Genomic DNA, 18,261 nt, shown 5'->3' on the forward strand with positions numbered 1-18,261 from the left:
GCGTTCTGCCACTAACACGAAGACCAGTCTAATCCCTGTGTTTTGTATGCTTCCATCTGGACAGTGGATCCCTATCATTGATAGCTAAAGGTTTGAGCTGCGTCCTGTGGTAGCAGCACGTCTCAGCGCCGCATCAGTGGAATTTAACCTCACTCCATCTTCTCCCCCCAATTCCTCCTCGCTCCTCCGTCTTTCATTGTTTGTTGTTCCCTTTGGACACTGAGGTTCTTCCCTATCACTCTACCTGTACTTGCAATCAGACGGAAGGCAAAGAAGCACAACCTCTGTTTATCAGACACAAATCAGCTCCCACTCGGACGTTGGTGAAAAGACCTGTGTGTTCTCTTTGAAGCTGTGTTTGCTTCACAATTGTACGTATCATCGAGCCTTTTCTTGTTTCCTGTCGGTCATTGTCGCCGCCCTTTCTCGTGGCTACCGCCGCCCAGCCTCCTCCGTGTTGTTCTTAAAGAGTGTTGAAAACATGGATCTTTCTTTCTGCACGACCTTGACCCAGTTGCAGCCGCTGCCGCAGGGGCTGCTTCAGTATCCGCAACCTCCGATCATCCTCCGATCAATCTTCCTTTTGCTAATTAGCCTCTTGTGTCTGCAGACATGTATTTCCCTTGATCCTTCGAATCTGAAAACCAAGAAGAGAGATAAGGAACTGTATTGTCCCTCACGCAAAACAAATCAAGACCTGCCTTGAGAGCAAGAAAGATCGAATCATACCTAAATCACAATGGCCACTGAAGATGATAACTTCGACATTGACATTTATGGCGACGGTGGGAGTTACAATGCTAACGACCAGGGCGATGAGATCAAGCACGAAGACACAGAACTCATTCTAGACGCGTCGGACCCCACACAGAACGCCAACGTTGCTCAAGGGGATGGCTCCTCGGAGGGAACTCTGAAGCAGGAAAGTGAAGGGGCTGCGCCCAGCAGCACCGCGAGCGTAGCACACGGAGACAATGTCCCCCAACAGGCCCATGCTCCGGCTCCGCATCAAGGTGTGAAGCGCAAGGAACACGATGATCGTCCGACCGATCCCGATGCGACACCAGCCCTTCTCATCTCGGATTTGTACTGGTGGACTACGGATGATGATATCCGCGGTTGGGTGGCCCAAGCTGGCAGCGAGGATGAGCTGAAGGACGTGACCTTCAGTGAGCACAAGGTGAACGGTAAAAGCAAAGGGTAGGCTTGCTTCCATAATAAACCCCATCGGGATCCATACTGATGTAGAGCTCTCAATAGACAAGCATTCGTTGAGTTCACTACCCTTCAGGCTGCCACTGCTGTGAAACACAAAATCGAGTCCTTTGCCACAGCCGGGCAGGCCGGGCGCAAGCACATGGTCGTCTATACCAGTCCCCAGCCCAATCCCTTCCGCACCCTGCCCAAGGATGCCCCCATGCGCAAGGATAACCAGCAGCGAACGATGTCCGGCGGATTTACTTCGTCCAATCAGAACATGAACTACGGGATGAACAACATGGGAGGAGGTTTTCGCGGTGGTCGGGGCGGGTTCAACAACCGGGGAGGCATGAACAACATGAACAGCTTTGGTGGGAACCGCAACTTCCAGGCTCCCATGGGTGGCTTTCAGCAGCCGATGGTCGGCGGCTTCCAGGGTAACCCGATGGGGATGCAGAACTTTGGGTTCAACAACCGCGGTGGCATGATGGGCGGTGCCATGCGTGGCGGACCTGGTGGCATGCGCGGCCGGGGCGGCGGCATGGCAGGCGCCAACATGATGGGGATGCCGACCATGAATCCAATGGGTGCGATGGGGATGAACCCCATGGCGGGAGGCATGAACCCGATGATGGGCGGAATGGGTGGAAACATGGGCATGCAAGGTACGTCGGAGAAGAGTTGCTTGGTGGGTGGTTGCGTAATTATATTAACCATGGGTGTTTCTCTTCCCAGGACAAGGCGGGTTCCAAGGCCCCAATCCAGCGTTCAATCAGGGCTTCTTCCCCAACGCCCAGGGCGGCGAGGGGTCCTGGAATCCTCACGGCGCCAAGCGCAGTCGACAAGAGTGATGTCTCTCGCTCCTGTTCCCTAACAAGGGTTTCTTCTTTTCCATGGTTCTTCATATCCGTGGCCCTGGGCGGTCACGGAGACCGATCACTGGTAGCTTTTATGTATTACATGTGCTTTCTTATCTCTCTCTCTCTACCTCGGGGTTCATATTTTCTGGTCTGTTGCAAATGGTCTTTATGGGGAAATTGGCATTTGATTCTTTTTCACACCTTTTCTGTTCTTCATCAGGGGCATAGGGCCCGTGGTGGATTAGACCAATCAAAAGGAATCTTGTATCACCGTGTTGCTCAGCGGGTTGCATTGCTCTTTTCTTCTGTTCATCATGGTCGATATGTGATGATAAATAGAGAAATGGTTGACTTTTTAACTACAGTACTCAGTACGGAGTTATGTATTGTTGTTTTCTGTTCTGTACATACTCCCTATGAAATTGATGACAGCGGGCAGGATAAACAAAGGCCCGGAGAACCACAGAGGCAGCCATGGTCTCTGCTCCAAGGCTTAAATTTAATTAATTACACCCGCTTCTTATCGGTTCCGTCCCTCACCCCGTCGTCATCTCTTCTTCCTTCTCCAATCTCCTCCCCCACCAGCAGCTGTTGTTAGTCCGTAAAGACAGCGGCACGCGACACTCGTTGACCCTTGACTGACCAAACACCTTCTTAATCGAGTCCTACATTTTTTTTATATCTCCTCTCAAGGCTCAGCCTTACCCAAAGAATTGCCATTGTCCCCCCTCCCGCGGTCTTGGAATCTCCCCTCCCCTCCCCGCCCACTTGACACCAGCTCCGAGGTCCGCGACATTCGTACGCCGTCCCAACGCACCTGCATCTTCGATTCTTGAGCCTTTTTCCACTTTTACTATAACAAATCACGAAGAACGACCAGCCATCATGCAAGCCGTACCAGAATCCCGCCAGCAAACCTTCGAGGAGATCTACGGGCCCCCGGAGAACTTCCTAGAGATCGAGGTACGTTTCGTCGATTGTCGCTCGCCAAGATTCAACGCAAATTGCACACTTCTCCAATAAATTCTTTACCATCTCGGCCCACACTTTCACATTTGATTTGCAATGTGTCCAATTCCGCTAAACAAACCCACCTCTCCACCAGGTCCGAAACCCGCAAACCCACGGAACGTCCCGCAACATGTACACCTCGTACGAGATCGTCTGCCGCACCAATATCCCCGCTTTCAAGCTCAAGCACTCGGTTGTGCGTCGCCGGTATTCCGACTTCGAGTACTTTCGCGACATCCTGGAGCGCGAGAGCACGCGCGTCACCATTCCTCCGCTCCCGGGTAAGGTGTTTACGAACCGGTTTAGCGATGATGTGATCGAGCACCGACGAGAAGGGCTGCAGCGATTCTTGCAGATCGTGGCGGGTCACCCGCTGTTGCAGACGGGGAGTAAGGTTCTGGCAAGTTTTGTGCAGGGTATGTATCTCTTGGTGGTTTTGGGAGGATGGCGATTTGGTGGGGTGTGAGCAGGGTTTGCTGACTTTTGGGTATTTTAGATCCGAACTGGGATCGGAATGCGTGGTAGACGATTGGGAGATGGAGCGGATAGCTGTGTCTATTCCTGCTGTGGTCGTGCTTTCACATATGTGGAGAAGCCTGCACGACTGCAATAGTTACGGAGGCCTGGTGCTGCTGTGGGTTGAGGTGCTGCTACATCTCCCTTTTGTGGCATGAATGCTCCCGACATCGGCCAGCAGCTCGCCCCGCCAGCTCCATTCCGTCGCCAAAGGGCACTGAGCCCTGTTTCCCCTCTCGTTTCCTTCTATCTTTACCCACCTGTATTCTCTTTGCCCTTCTATGTTCCGCCGTCTCCTTCTTGCCCCTGGCATTCGACCTGAGAAGCTGTCCCCCAAGCTCATAGTGTATCTTCCGTCCCGGTTGGGATTAATCTGCATGCATTGTCCGCCATGCTGACTGGACCAAAATTCCATTGCGCTCTGCACATTTTGTTTGTGTTTGACTGGTTGTTGAATTGTTTTATATGTCTTTCCCAGCGATGATTTTCGAAAGTTCATTGAATACCAGTTACTAGCTTATGATCAGGCTGCAGGTTCCGCTAAGCGATGCCAATAATAAGTAAGTAGTAAGAAAAGCTACATCATATGACATACTACCTTACCCACGAACTGCACTGCACAACAGCCCTTACCAATCACCTCAGCCCCCAGATCAATAACCCTCGACCTTCCCCTTTTCGTCACCGCTGCCAACAACAATCCTCACTCCCGAACTACTACCAATCCTCTCCGCCCCCGCCTCCACCATCCGCCTCCAATCCGCCCGAGACCGCACCCCACCACTAGCCTTGACCTTCGTCCCCGTCCCCAGCGCGTCCGCCACCGCCCGCATCACCCGCACATCCTCCACCCGGGCCCCAGGCCCATCAAACCCCGTACTCGTCTTGATATAATCCGCCCCCGCCAGACACGCCACCACACTCCCCGCCACCACCTCCTCCGCCGAGCCCAGCCGCCCTGTCTCGAGAATCACTTTCAACCCCACGCTGGCGGGAATCGCCGCCCGCACCGCCTGGATGTCCTCGTACACCGCTGCATACTCGCCCTGCTGCAGCAGCGGGCGGTTCAGCACCATGTCGAGCTCCGTGGCGCCGGCGGACACGGCCGCGAGGGCTTCGGTGACTTTGGAGGAAGTCGGGGCGGTGCCTTCGTGGAAGGAGATGACGCAGGCTATCCCTGGGGTGTTTTTTGCTGGGGAGGAGGCCTGGAGATTCTGGGTCTGGGTTTGTGGTGGTGCGGAGTGGTGGAGGTTCTCCACGGCGCGCGCGACGTAACGCAGACGAACGCAGACGGTTGCGAAGTTGTGGGTGCGGGCTTCGGTGCAGAGGGTGTCAATCTGCTCGGGTGTGGCGGTGAGAGAGAGCTGGGTGTGGTCGATGGTTTCGGAGACGGGGGTCGTGGTGGTGTAGGTTACGGGTTCGAGGGAGGTGATGGTTCGGTGGGTTTGGGTGATGAGGGCTGTCCAGTCGGAGTTGGTTGCGGGGATTGTGGGGTTGGATGGCATTGTTGCTTTGGTTGGTTGATTGGTTGTTTGGCTCGAGTTCGAAGCTTCTGAAAGGGGTCCTTTTTCTGAGGCAGTGGGGTGATGCCGTACGGTTGGTTCGTTAGAGGGCTAGGTGGGCTTTTGTGTGTTTAGTTCGATGCTTGACGGGGCGTGAGGATGAAACGTGTTCGTACTGTTTATCGCTATCAAGTAGTAAGTAAGTGCTGTCAAGAAGTGTAGCTCCGATTGTGTTGTGTCAGATATGAGTACTGCAGTGTAGAAATGGAACTAAACGCAGATACTGAATTGCGGGGGCGGGGATGGTCTTTGTTTTGCGGAGAAACCCATCAATGTCCCACGTGATATTACGATAACCCATAGTTGTGATCAAACAGCTGTCGATCCCCACTCTACAATCACTTTCCCCAACGTCCCTAAGACTTTTACAGCTCAACCCTCGCCCCCCATTTCTCCCCTCGGAATTGGTAACATGATGGATGAAATTTGTATACCCCTCCAAACATCGAGAAACTCCCAGCGCCACAATGAATCCTGCACCAAGCAGCACATACCACATCAACACAAATCGATGGACTGCTCAACGACAGCTCCCACACTCCGGCCCCCGAATATCATCGACCCGGCCAAGCTTGCGAGGTCCAAATCCCCCGGGACCCCTTCCAGGGCCACCACCGCCACCGCCGCCGCCGCCGCCACTACCGCCGAACCCAAATCCCCATCCCGATGTGCGCCCCGACCCATCGCTCTTCCCAGCACGATGAATGTTGAATCTCGAATTCTGTGCCGCAGTGTAGGGATCGGTCTGCAAGTCGGGATAGAAAGCGCGTCAGCATGTATTTGATTCGACAACCCAGCAGACGGCCGAGCGAGCCATATCATAAGGGAGATCATGAATCCTCAAGCCATACAACCCGAAGAGGGGGTAACTTACCGAGAATAAGCTTACGAGATACAAGCCCACAAACATGTAGATACTCTCGAGGAAGCGATAGACTCGGAGGGAGAGTGGGGGGCTGCAACGGAGATTAGCCATGGGTTCGGGCCGACGTGACGGAGATCTCGTGGTCAAGTATGAAATTACCTTCCGAGGACGCGGCCACCGGACACATAGGTTCGGGGTTCGGTGGGCATGATTTTGATGGACGGTATTTAATGGATGTTGATGATGATGATGATGATGGGGTGCGACTGAGGTGGAGGTTGGTTACAGTCTCAGAGTGAAAGCTGAGGGAGGAAGTTGTACGGAGTAGCAGCATGGGGGTCAAATGAAAGCCTCCGACCAACGGGGATGAGCTCAATTGGGCTTAGTGGAGTGGGAGCTCTTGGATGCTAAGCTGTTTTAGGGAAGGAGGGACATTAGGCCGGGCTGCTGAGTCAGAATCCAGCGTAGCTCGGATTGAATTGAAGTGAATATACTCCGACGGATGCAACCCAAATAGGAAATTGGTGTATGTATACGGAGTATACTTAACCTTGAACTTCCTCCCCCCCTCATTCTCCAAACTACCCAACATCCACATACTATCCTCTCGTATCTCAATATTCATCTACTGCATATCAAAGTGCCAGACAAGAAACGAAAATGCCGTCCCTCTACCTAACCCTCCTCCACCTCTCCCAACCACTCTCACCAACACCACCATCAACAACCACCCAAACCATCCACAACTTTCTCCGCACCACCACCCAAGAAAGCCACTCCAAAACAACAACCATCTACACCCAGATCGAAGAACCACACTACATCTACCTCCTCCACCGAGCAGAAGAACAAGCTACTCACGACCTTCGTCTCCCGCAACAATCCACCCCAGAAGCACCAATCACGCACGAATGGACTCACCAGATCGACCTCCCAGCGTCCGCCGCAGAGCTCCCTCTCATGGCCCCCGTGCTAGCGATCGGCCGGTATTTTGTTCGGGCTGACCAATGCGATCAATTTCAGCGGACTTTTGAGGAGACGAAGGGGTTTTTGGAGGAGTTTACGGCTCCCGCGCCGGTGGCGGGGGGATGGAGGAGGAGGGATGGATCTGAAGGTGCGGCTGATGCTGCGGATTCTGCTGATAATGCAGCAGAGTTTGTCTTGTTCTCGGGGTGGGAGGCAGTTGAGAAACATTTTGCTTTCGCGGAGACGAAGGGGTTCAAGGAGTTCGCGCGGATTAAAGAGTTTATGGAGGGGGCGGAGATCAAACATGCGGTGCGGTGGAGGGAGAACGAGGCTGAAGACTGTTGAGGCTGTGAATTAACTGTATGTAAAGTATTGTCCTTTCTCCTCTCATGATATTATTTACACAGAATGAATGTGCTTCTGGAAAAATGCCATGCATCATGTACAATTAGTAGGAACATGCACGACCACCGAACTCAGACAGCGACAGAGCTACAGTTGGACTCGAATGACCCCCACTCAACCAAGCTCGTTTTCGCCATTTGCGATGTCTCCAATGAATCCTCCAAAGCACTGCCAAGTTCAATATCCTCGCTCTTGGCCGTAGCCTCTTTTGCCAGTCGTACCGCAGCAAGACCAGCCAACTCCCCTATAGATGACCCGCTTAAGAAGCGCAACATCGGAAGGTCAACACCAACCTCCTTCGCAAACCACTGCCGCAACGCAATTGCCACCAAAGAGTCCACGCCCATCTCGCTCAACACCATACCTGAAGTCACAGGCTCCTCAGCCGGAAAGTTCAGCCGGAACCGAACCTCTCTGATGAATTCTGCAGTAATGATATCCATCACGTCATCGATATTCTTCGCTGCCTGCAGCCGTACTTTCATCTCCAGAGCATCGTTCCGAGTGCATGTCTCACCTGGAAGGCTGCCACTCTGATTTATGAAGCCCCATGCCCTTGGGTTCTTGAGCCACACTGCCTCAGGACTCTTGGCAGCATCCATCATCTCAATCCCCGCAATTATGTCTGCATTTCTGCCTGAATCAACACGTCCAGCAAGGATCGCCTCCGCCACAAGTTCATGCAAGTCGTTCTCTGACAGCTGTGTACTGCTGCTACCCATGGTTCTTTCAAGGACATCATGCAAAGCAGAGTCTGCGCGAGAAAGATAGCCCACGCCCGCGATCGATGCGGGATGGATTATACTTCCCACTCGGCCTTGCTTGCGTCGTTGTTGGATGAGGGCAGACATGAAGTGGGTGGCCGCGGAATATGCAGCCTGGCCGATATTGCCCATGGGTCCAGCGGCGGACCCAAAGAGGATGAAGAAGTCGAGATCGAGGTGGCCAAAAGCCTCGTTAAGTAGAAGGCTTCCTTGCACTTTGGGACTGATTACTGCCTGCACATCTGAGATGTTGGTATTGGTAAAAATCTGGTCTTTGAGGACCATAGCACCGTTAATGACCCCGCCTATTGGGGGGAGTTCGGCAGAGAGAGTGGCATGTGTAGAAGTCACGGATATACGACTAGTGACGTCCCTAGAAAGAATCGTTAGTCATGAATATTGAAGTGGTGATGGAAACTGACATTTGTACAAGAACCACGCGAGCTCCCAAGCCCGCCATTTCTGCAATCCACAGAGGGTCAACTTGCGGGGTTCTGCTGCCCAGGACGATAAATCGAGCACCTCGGGAGACCATCCATCGACAGACTGACTGGCCTAGACTACCAGCCATTCCAGCCAGGAGATACGTTCTGTTTGGTGACAATTCGACCATTGAGCCTGCTGTCTGTACCTCTACTGGGACCCGATCAGGAGTAGTCCAGTCCACGATTGCTGGTTGAGACGAGTCTGCATGCATGCCGTGCAAGTCGCAAAGAGGAATCAGCTCAACCGCTTCATCTGGTTCCATCTCGCGCAAAGCAAAGCCATAAGCGCTAAGAACTGTCTGGCTCACAGCAGTCAGATTACTGAGTCTAGTGACGCTTGACAATCTCCGATATAGGCTTTTCAGTCCCACTCTAGAAACATCGTCTGAAATGACAGATGTAATCCGAGGGAATATCTCAGTCTGGTAACCACCACATTGGGCGACGACAGAGAGATCAGAAGGAAGAACGCGAGAGAGAGACCGTGCTGATTCATTTTCATAAATGAACAATGCTTGCTTGTTTGGTGGGGTATTATGATTGCTGGTCGTGAAATGAACGCGCATTCCTCGAGTAAGACCCAGAGTTGTGAAAGCTTCATGGCTCAACCTGCTCCTCGGTTCAAGCCCGTGGACCAATACTGATGTGTCGGACATCCCAACATTCAGGACATTGATAGCCATGAATGCAGCACCCATCCTAGTCAGAAAGGTAGGTTCAGTTGCACCAGAGAGACTTCCTGGAATCTGGAAACACCAGCTTAAAGGCACCGAGACGACCGATGCATGGTGCCGTGACAATGCAAACCAGCATGTCTGGTCACTCAAATCGTGACCTATGATCAAGTAGAGGTACCCAGCACCTTCCACTCGATAAGCGTTCAGCGTGGAGTAGGTTACATCAATCCAGCGATGATTTGGGATATCTAGACAGACTGCTTTCCTGTTGCTCTTTGATTCCGATAGCACAAATTCTTGACGCCGACTTGAAGGCGAAACCACCTGGATCACTGATTCATGCAGCCTGGTATATCCGCATACTCTTCGCCGACCAGCGAGGTATCGATCGTTCATAGCGTCGTTAAGTTTGAATCGCGGTATTTGCAATATGCCATTAACAAGCCTGAGTTCCGGTTCAACGCTATGCATGCGCTTTGACAAAGTAAAGTCGTTGTCTCCAATCGTGTGAGACAAACGGAGGAAGATAGTAGCCACGTCCGGTGCCGTCATCTCCGTTCGATCTGGAACATTCAGATACTGGGATAGTAACTGCGTATTCTCGTATGTAACGCAATTTATGATACCCTTTGTCATCGCCCAGTACGGATTCTGGCTCTCGAGCCCGGCAGTCACCCACAAAAGTCTGCTGGCATTGTCGGTAAGCGCCTTGAGCCCATTCAGACGCTCTTCCGTTAGATTCTCATAGCAAGGTGAGTCAAGGTCAGTCAAAACCAGGACATGTGCTCGGGATAGTTCTTGCGAATCCAGCGCCTCTAATGTGGATACCACGGCGACCCTGTTGAAAAAGCGGTTCAGGAGCGCTTCGAGACCCGATGCTAGACTCGCACTTGCATTGGTTGCACCGCCAACAATCCAAGCATCATTACTTAGTCGGCCAGAGAATATCCAAGGATTACGCTGAAGCTGAAGCGCATCATCAGTAGCTTGCGAGACGAATGTAGAGGCAAAATCAAGTAGACCAGCGGGTGCGATTGCCTCGAAACCTCCGAATCCAGTCTGCTGAAGCAGCCTCTCCCAATCCTGAGAAGCTAGAAACGGCGTCCACTGGCGAGTATCGCTGTCACTTTGCCACCATTTCTCAGCATGGCAATGTATCAGCGCAACACGGCTGATATCAAGATTAGTGCCTTCTCGCGCAACGAGATAGCCACCGGGCTTCAGCAAACGTCGAATGTTAATCATCGCCTCGCGAAGCCTTGTGGATTGGGACAAGGAATTAGCGGCAATGATTATATCGTAACTATCAGTCTCGTAGCCTTGCTCAGCTAAATCTTCTTCGACACTGAGTGATCGCACGATCAGTTTGGGATTATTGTCGCCGCCAAGTCTCTCGTGCGCACCAGTAAGCCAGGTTGCCAATGCGTCTGTGATGGTGTAGGACTGGTAGGAACGGCCAATCTTATTGAGAACAGATCTCGTTGTCGATCCACCTCCTGCGTTGAGCTCTAGAATCTTTGCTTGAGGATAACGGAAGACAATTTGCTCGACAAAACTGGCGATTTCAGCGCTGCCATGGCTGCTTTGAAAGGGATCCACATATGGTGTGCCATGCTCGAAGTCATCGTGGCTACTACTGTGTACTTGCGCATCAGATCCCTGTAAAACGCTGGGCAAATTCTCTCCGGCAACCCGCAAGTTGTACCAGACAGAACTTGTATCAACCGGCATTTCAAGCACCTCATCAATCCCATCATCCAACCATTCAGGCTGGTATATCGGATGGGTGCCACTCCGAGTCATCTCCAAGACTCTTTTGATCCAGCTCATCACGCTTGCACGATAAGTGTCGATAGGCTCATAGTCCATGGCGTTCAGCTTCGCCCACGCATCTCTGAGATATAGTAGAGCGCAATGCTCCGCGCAGTACAAATTCAATTCGGTCTTCGAGTCTGTGTCGTTCTCATTCAATACAGCATGGGGCATGAATGGTCCCCAGGCAATCTCAGAGAAAATGGCTCGATCTTCAGGGACAGCAAGTGGTATAACTTCAAAGCCTTCAATGAGAAAGACCCCCTGTCCTTCGCGATTGTAAGTGTTAATATCTGCCCTGGCTCCATCGACCGTATCTTCGAGAAGGACGGTATCGACAATCAAATCCCCACTTTGATCTAACAATGTTTGTCGACAGAGCATCGGGTTGATGACAATGCGCTCTATCTTTACGGGAACACTGGGTGTCTGTAGCTTGACAGCTGCCAGCATACCATGAAGACACGAGTCCAGGACTGCTGGATGTAGTATCGACGATGATGGGGCATTGCAGGAGACAACACCAGTCGACCCAATCGAGTGTCGGGCAGCAGCCTGGAGACCTCGAAATGCGCCACGGTAGTCCAGACCCAACTTCTGCAGGCTAGCATAGAAGTTTTCGATATTTATCGTTCGTGTGGCCGGGGTAGGCATTCGTTGCGGAGGCAGCAGCATTGGGTCCGTTTCGCCCAGCAACAGCGTGGATCTCCCGGAAGCGCAGACTTTCAGACTTTCTCCAATAATCGCATAACATGTAAAGATAGCCGGAGTTGCACCATTCTTAATGGGTTTCTGCTCAACTTTGAAGATGATCTCCACGCCTTGGGAGTGATCTGGAATGTTGATGGCGCGCTTGATGTGCATGTCATCTATCTCGAGCAAGCGCAAGGACTGCCCTCGGGTCATTCGCAGTGCCGCCTCGAGCATCATGACAATATAGCCCGCGGCAGGGAATACAGCCTGGGATTGAACCTTGTGATCGTTGAGCCATTCCAGCTCTGTCCGACTGAGGAAGTTCCGCCATCGCCATTCGTTCTCCGCGGTCTCGGGACTAAGTGCACCCAGCAGATAATGAGGAGGGTCCGTGCGGTGCAAACGGGCAGTTGTCAGGCGTGACATGGCCCAGTAGGAGCGCGTATGGTCAAAGGGGTAGGTTGGTAGATTTTTCAGAAATGTGCGTTCATACTCAGGGGCGAACATCCTGAGAAGCTGATGAACCTTGAGTTTAGGTACTTGATGATCACAGAAAACCCCGATGGCATTGGCGATAGACTCAAAACTACCGCTCTCCCTATGAGCGAGGCTCAGATAAGGAGACCCCTCTGGACTCCTATGCTCAATCTCGGCGAGGGTCTGTAAGACGGGTCCCTGCAGGGTCGGATGTGGGCCAACTTCCACCATTATACTCGCACTGTCAGAGTCAGAGAAGACAGCTCGAACAGCTTCGCAGAACCGGACTGGGCGGAGCATGTTTTCCGCCCAGTAGTCGTGGCAAAGGTCGTCGTGGACCAGCGTCCTTGCGCTATATACCGTGGAGTACCACGGTACATTGGGCTGATGGTATCGAATGCCGCAGGCTCGAACAGCACAGAGATAGGCCTGCGCGCAAGAAACCATATGGTGGGAATGGTAAGCCGTATCAACCCGTAAAGCACGTGCTGTGCGGTTCAAGCTCTGTAGGATCCATTCCAATTCTCGCACCGCATCTGCATCACCTGAGAAGGTCACACTCGTCGGGGAGTTGCTGGCTGCTACCATGATTCGTCCACTGAAACCACTTTCTTCACAGAGAGAAACTGCCTCTGCCCAAGACATTGCTCCCGCTAGCATTGCCCCCATCTGCCCGCCATGCTTCATGCCATGATGGGTAGCCCAGCCTCGCAGATAGGCCAATCTAATTGCATCCGCTGCTGAAACCACACCAGCAGCGTATGCTGCAGCGATCTCGCCCGAGGAATGCCCAATAACAGCAGAAAAGGCTACCCCTAGGATACGAAGCAAGTTCACTTGCACAATCTGGATGGCAGCCCTCAGGGTCTGTGAAATCATTGCTTCATGAATACGCGAGGTCTCCTTGGGGGCCGAAAGTACCTCTACTAGCAAGAAATCGGGACAATATGCTGGCGGCAGAGAACTCAGTGATTGTTGTAACTCTTCCATCCAGTTTAAGGCCTGTGGACTTTGGGAGATGAGGTCCCAGCACATCTGCGGGTATTGTGCACCCTGGCCAGTGAATATCCCCACGATCCCCTTGCAAGCGTCTCGAGATTTGCTGGTAGGTACTTCTGAATCGCATTTTTGGACTTCGGTCTGAAGTTTGCTATCCAGGTCGTGGATAGACGATGCCGTTAGAATCAAACGATGATTCAGGAGAGAGCGATTGTGCATTAGGGTCTCTGCCAGGGCAGTTGGGTCGGTTCCCGGATTCTCCTGTAGATATCGAATGTGTCGATGAAGAAGGTCAGTCAAGGACTTTCTGGTCGCTGCGAAAAAGAGGTACGGTAGTAGCGGCGGCAGCGGCGTCCTCGGCAGAGATTGTTTTGGAGGGGTGTAGCTTTCAATGATGACGTGTGCATTGGTCCCCCCAAATCCAAAGGAGTTGACCGATACGCGACGAGGGACGTCTGGAGCGAGAGTGGGCCATGGCAATGCCTCAGTAGGTACTCGCAGGTGAGTAGTATAAGGAGCGATACTGGGGTGTATATGGTCGAAAAACAGGTTGGGCGGGATGACTCCATTCTGCACGCAAAGAGATGCCTTGATAACCCCCGCCAGACCCGCTGCACTCTCCGTGTGGCCGATGACTGTCTTCACCGAGCCCACAAGTAGTGGATCTTTGGGCCGAGTTCCATCATCGAAAAAGGCATCGTACAATGCCGTTGCCTCCTGAGGATCTCCGGCCTGGGTTCCAGTGCCGTGGGCTTCGAAATATTGGCACCGATCTTCTGGATGGTTCTTAGGGTCCAGTCCAGCGCTGGCATAGGTCGACTGAATCAACCTGGACTGGGCCGTCCATGAGGGCATCGTTAGGCTCAGACTGCGGCCATCCGCATTCACTCCAGTGGCCCGCACGATGCACTCTACAGGATCACCATCCCGCATCGCAGCGCTCAATGGCTTCAACACCACTGCCGCAATACCCTCTCCCCGGGCATATCCATCAGCATCTCGATCCCACATCCGACAGCGCCCCGTCGGGGAAAGCAATCGCAACTTGGAGGCAGCAATATACTCCCGGGGGCTGAGGATCAGGTTGCTGGCCGCAACAATCGCCATCGGGCAATCGCCCTTCCGCAGGGCATCCACTGCCTGGTGCATCGCCACTAGACTCGATGAGCAGGCAGTATCGACCGTGATTGAAGGGCCATGCCAGTCAAAGAAGAAGGAGAGGCGGTTGGCCAGCATAGACGCCGCCCCGCCCGAGGACGTGTAGGTCGGGACGTAGTCCCAGTCATTGGAGACCAGATTACTGTAGTCCGTGTTCATCAGACCGCAGAAGACGCCCGTGTCCGAGCCCTGTAGACTTTCTGTGCGGAGACCTGCTCGCTCGAGGGACTCGTAGACGACTTCTAGCAGTAGGCGCTGCTGAGGATCCATGGCTTCTGCTTCTGCCGGGGATAGGTTGAAGAACGATCCGTCGAATTGCCGAATATTCTCGGACAGGAAGTAGGACTCGGGGGCGTTGCTCGTGCCATGGTGAATTCCGGGGAGGTAGAATGCATCGTGGTTGAAACGGTCGCTGGGCGTCTTTGAAGCGAGGTTGCGAGGCGTGTGAAGAAGAAGTTCCCAAAGCTTGGAGGGGGAAGAAGCGGCACCTGGAAAGCGACAGCCTGTGCCGATGATGGCTATCGGTTCGGGAAGGAGGGAAGACATGATATGATGCAGCAACAACAACAACAACTACTACTAACCGTATGCTGTACAGTGACCTGCACACGACTCAGAGAAAATAATCAGTATAATCAGTATGAGAAGGAAGAAGTGCTTTCCAATGGCCTGACAATGGCCTGATGATAAACATGCATTTAAATGCAAATGCAGGTGCTCCCCCGCCCATTGATGGGTTGTCCTGCAGCTCACATCCAGCAGACTACTATACCAGAGCGTCCACAGCGTCCACAGCGTCCACAGCATCCCCAAGCTCGCCTGTCCTGTCCCCTACAGCAGACCTCGACATGACGTCGGGCGACCCAACGAGTCATCATGCTCTGGGCCATGAACTGACTCAACAGTGGGGGCGAGTATAGCACCGCTGAAACCCCGCTGAGATGCGAGCTGGACGCCTGTCTGTTGCAGACGAGCCTGGAGAATACCTGGATTGACCATCCGTCATCAATAAATTATTAGTGGCAGACTTAGTGACGATTGGCGGGGAGGGAGCCCTCGAGCCCATCCCCCAAACCGCCCTCCTCACCACCGCACAAGAAGGCTGAAGCCTGCCTGCATGCCTGGTTTCTCATGAGCTTGTGATTATCATACTTCTCTCCCACTGAGAACCAACTGATTGGGGAAATAGTTCCGACACCAACACTAACACGAGGGGTAAAGAAGTATGGGTATAAGCCACGCTGATCTTACGAGATTCTGGAAGGGGAGGCAATCCTTCTGATGACTGACTCAGCGTCAGCTTCGCTGCACAACCAGAATTCTGCTCTCATGAAAGGCTGGATGACACGGGTCATTGTTCATCTATTGTTAGCCGCAGGTGCATGTTCGGAGGCGTTCGCGTAGGATGATTGAGGAACAATTTGCGAACCAGTCGCAAGTTAGCAAACAACCACCACGCTAAGAAGTGGAGATGAGGGGCCAGTCGCCGTGGCTGGCCCGAAGCCCTACTTGACTGGCTTCTATCCCCATCCTGCCAAATAACTTCAGCCACCAAGCAATGCAAAGTCGGTCTCAATTGGTGTGACAGATAACGGCCAGTGCCGTGATGTGCTTGTGTCCAGCTGATATGCGAAGAGTCTGACTCGCAAACCTGTCTTGGTGGTGGAGGAGGAGGAGGGTGTTGGCCCTGATTGATCTCGAATCAGCCCAAGGCTGAAAGGAAGAATTCGCGATAGGAGACCAAAGATGAGCCTTAAGGATTTTAAAGCGGCTATTGCACATTCACGAGCAGCGAAGAATCATTCTTCGCAAACATGGATGTTGTGACGTTCGCATTCAACGCCCCGGTCGAGTACGACCGGAGCCGACCTCTGTACATCGATGCTCGAGAACCTTCGCGCTGTCTAAATGCCCTTCAATTCAAACATCTGGTGCAGACTCTTATTGCTGGACTGAAGCGCCAGGTTGAACCGGGAGATGCAGTCTTGGTTCACCTGGGGAATAGCGTAAGTGTGGCAGACACCCGATCACTGTCACCATAGATTCACTGATAGCCTCCTATGCTACCAGTTCGTCCATTCAGCCCTCTTCTTCAGCATCCTTGGGGCTGGGAATGTCTACATGGGTGTCAGCCCAGACAGTCCGCCACATGAACTGGACAACGTGCTCGAAGCCGGCCAACCCAAGCTTATCCTCACCACTAGCGCAACCCTCCAGACCGTGCTTGACGTTGCCTCAGCGCGAAGCCTCTCGCCGAATCAAATCTGCCTCTTCTCCGAGGAGACTATCCTCACCTTCCTTCACCACCCAGAAGCCCTCAACCACCACGAGTCCACCACCACCACCACTCCCCAACCCATGACCCTAACCAGTTTGCTGACCCATGGCACCTCCCCCTGGACAGCCCTCACAGCATCGCAAGCGCGTGCCACCCCCGCCTCGATGTTCTGCACCAGCGGCACCAGCGGCGTACCCAAAGCCGCCATCCTCTCGCACACCAACATGATAACCCACCATCTCAGCAGTCACTACCCTGACCCCAGCACCAGCACCACAAGCCGACTCATCACCATCCCCATCCATCACCTCTACGGCGCCGTCTGGACGCACATCTTCCCCATCCGCTACGGAGAGCCGGTCTACCTGCTCCCCCGCTTCGAGATCCACGCCTTCTTGCAAGCCGTGCACACCCACCAGATCACCAACACCTACCTTGTCCCCGCCATGGTCCACATCCTCAACCAGTGCCCCTTCCCCAACATCCAGCCCTCCCTCGCCTCCCTCCGCTTCTGCCTCATTTCTGCCGCCCCCATCGACGTCCCCGCCCTCGACTGCCTCCAATCCCGTCTCGTCCACCCCTCCGCCATCGTTACCCAGAACTGGGGGATGACGGAGACCGGCCTCGTCTTCCTCTCGCCCGCCACTGATACCGTCCACGATAAAGCGAGCATCGGTCGGGTGCGCGGCGAGGGGGTCGAGGTGCAGCTCGTAGACCCGCAGGACAGCCATACTGTTCTTGCGGGAGATGATACCGCCGGAGAGGTGTGGGTGAGGGGCCCCGGAATCTTCATGGGGTATAGGAACCGTCCTGAAGAGAATCCAAAAGCAGAGGGCGGGTGGTTTCGTACGGGGGATATGATGTATCGCCGACACGGGTTGTATTATGTGTTTGGGAGGGTGAAAGAGATTATCAAGGTTCGGGGGTGAGTTTTTGTCACGTTGGGATCTTGGATATACGGAGAGAGAGAGGGAGAGAGGGAGACTCTCAAATTAAGGTGGGATTCACTTGCTAACTGTTCCCAGGTATTCGGTTGCCCCCGCAGAGATTGAGGAGGTGTTGGCCCAGCACCCGGAGGTCCAAGATGTGGCTGTACTCGGGGTGCAGGCGAGCGATGGGAGTCGCACAGAAGTGCCCCGGGCGTTTGTGGTGCGGGCGGAAAAGACGCCAGCGTCGTCTGCGCAGGTCACGGAAGCAGAGCTGTATCGGTTCGTGGCGGAGCGGTTGGCGAGGTACAAGGCACTGGACGGGGGGGTGGTATTCGTGAGTCAGATTCCCAGGACGGCGACGGGGAAGATTCAGCGGGCCAAGTTGGGGCAGATGAATGCGCAGAGGGAGAAGGTTGCGAAGATTCTGCAGGCGAGAAAGGTCGCTGTTGGGATTGTGCCGTGAAGTGCGTGTTGGGCTGGATGTTTACCTCAGCTGTACATTGGTGGGTTTGGGTTGGCGGGTGTTCATTGTTCATAGCAGATGTAGGGAGTGAGTGTAAGGGACACCTTTAGTTATACAAGAGCTTTGGTAGAATCTGATCGG

At 53.4% G+C, this 18,261-nt stretch overlaps 7 protein-coding genes across 7 annotated transcripts; 4 read left to right on the plus strand and 3 right to left on the minus strand.

Annotated features, from left to right (window-relative positions):
* Positions 1-611: 611 nt before the first annotated feature.
* Positions 612-2,111, plus strand: BP01DRAFT_60318 (RNA-binding protein). Its single transcript, XM_025579965.1, has 3 exons — positions 612-1,200; positions 1,261-1,865; positions 1,936-2,111. Exons 1-3 carry the CDS (start codon positions 740-742, stop codon positions 2,049-2,051), a joined length of 1,182 nt encoding a protein of 393 aa, XP_025430877.1. The 5' UTR covers positions 612-739; the 3' UTR covers positions 2,052-2,111.
* An 834-nt stretch (positions 2,112-2,945) lies between these two features.
* On the plus strand, positions 2,946-3,596 carry BP01DRAFT_374280 (sorting nexin-3; the record flags this gene model as incomplete). The annotated part of the gene is made up of 3 exons (XM_025576821.1): positions 2,946-3,023; positions 3,166-3,487; positions 3,568-3,596. 3 exons carry the CDS (start codon positions 2,946-2,948, stop codon positions 3,594-3,596), a joined length of 429 nt encoding a protein of 142 aa, XP_025430878.1.
* Positions 3,597-4,119: 523 nt separating this feature from the next.
* Positions 4,120-5,359, minus strand: BP01DRAFT_357252 (2-deoxyribose-5-phosphate aldolase). Its single transcript, XM_025575158.1, has one exon. The coding sequence runs from the start codon at positions 5,090-5,092 to the stop codon at positions 4,241-4,243; it is 852 nt and encodes a 283-aa protein (XP_025430879.1). The 5' UTR covers positions 5,093-5,359; the 3' UTR covers positions 4,120-4,240.
* Positions 5,360-5,450: 91 nt separating this feature from the next.
* Positions 5,451-6,329, minus strand: BP01DRAFT_320200 (uncharacterized protein). Its single transcript, XM_025572687.1, has 3 exons — positions 6,174-6,329; positions 6,024-6,105; positions 5,451-5,894 (listed from the first exon to the last, which is right to left on the minus strand). Exons 1-3 carry the CDS (start codon positions 6,221-6,223, stop codon positions 5,670-5,672), a joined length of 357 nt encoding a protein of 118 aa, XP_025430880.1. The 5' UTR covers positions 6,224-6,329; the 3' UTR covers positions 5,451-5,669.
* Positions 6,330-6,599: 270 nt separating this feature from the next.
* On the plus strand, positions 6,600-7,383 carry BP01DRAFT_357254 (uncharacterized protein). Its single transcript, XM_025575159.1, has one exon. It carries the CDS (start codon positions 6,675-6,677, stop codon positions 7,323-7,325), a length of 651 nt encoding a protein of 216 aa, XP_025430881.1. The 5' UTR covers positions 6,600-6,674; the 3' UTR covers positions 7,326-7,383.
* A 73-nt stretch (positions 7,384-7,456) lies between these two features.
* pyr2 (non-reducing polyketide synthase pyr2) lies at positions 7,457-14,996 on the minus strand (the record flags this gene model as incomplete). Its single annotated transcript, XM_025573452.1, has 2 exons — positions 7,457-8,522; positions 8,572-14,996. 2 exons carry the CDS (start codon positions 14,994-14,996, stop codon positions 7,457-7,459), a joined length of 7,491 nt encoding a protein of 2,496 aa, XP_025430882.1.
* Positions 14,997-16,264: 1,268 nt separating this feature from the next.
* Positions 16,265-18,120, plus strand: BP01DRAFT_399472 (adenylate-forming enzyme AfeA; the record flags this gene model as incomplete). Its single annotated transcript, XM_025578554.1, has 3 exons — positions 16,265-16,456; positions 16,521-17,653; positions 17,754-18,120. The coding sequence occupies 3 exons, from the start codon at positions 16,265-16,267 to the stop codon at positions 18,118-18,120; spliced, it is 1,692 nt and encodes a 563-aa protein (XP_025430883.1).
* Between the last annotated feature and the right edge of the window lie 141 nt (positions 18,121-18,261).

The sequence above is a fragment of the Aspergillus saccharolyticus genome, assembly GCF_003184585.1.
Source record: "Aspergillus saccharolyticus JOP 1030-1 unplaced genomic scaffold BP01scaffold_17, whole genome shotgun sequence".
Classification (NCBI taxonomy): Eukaryota; Fungi; Ascomycota; class Eurotiomycetes; order Eurotiales; family Aspergillaceae; genus Aspergillus; species Aspergillus saccharolyticus.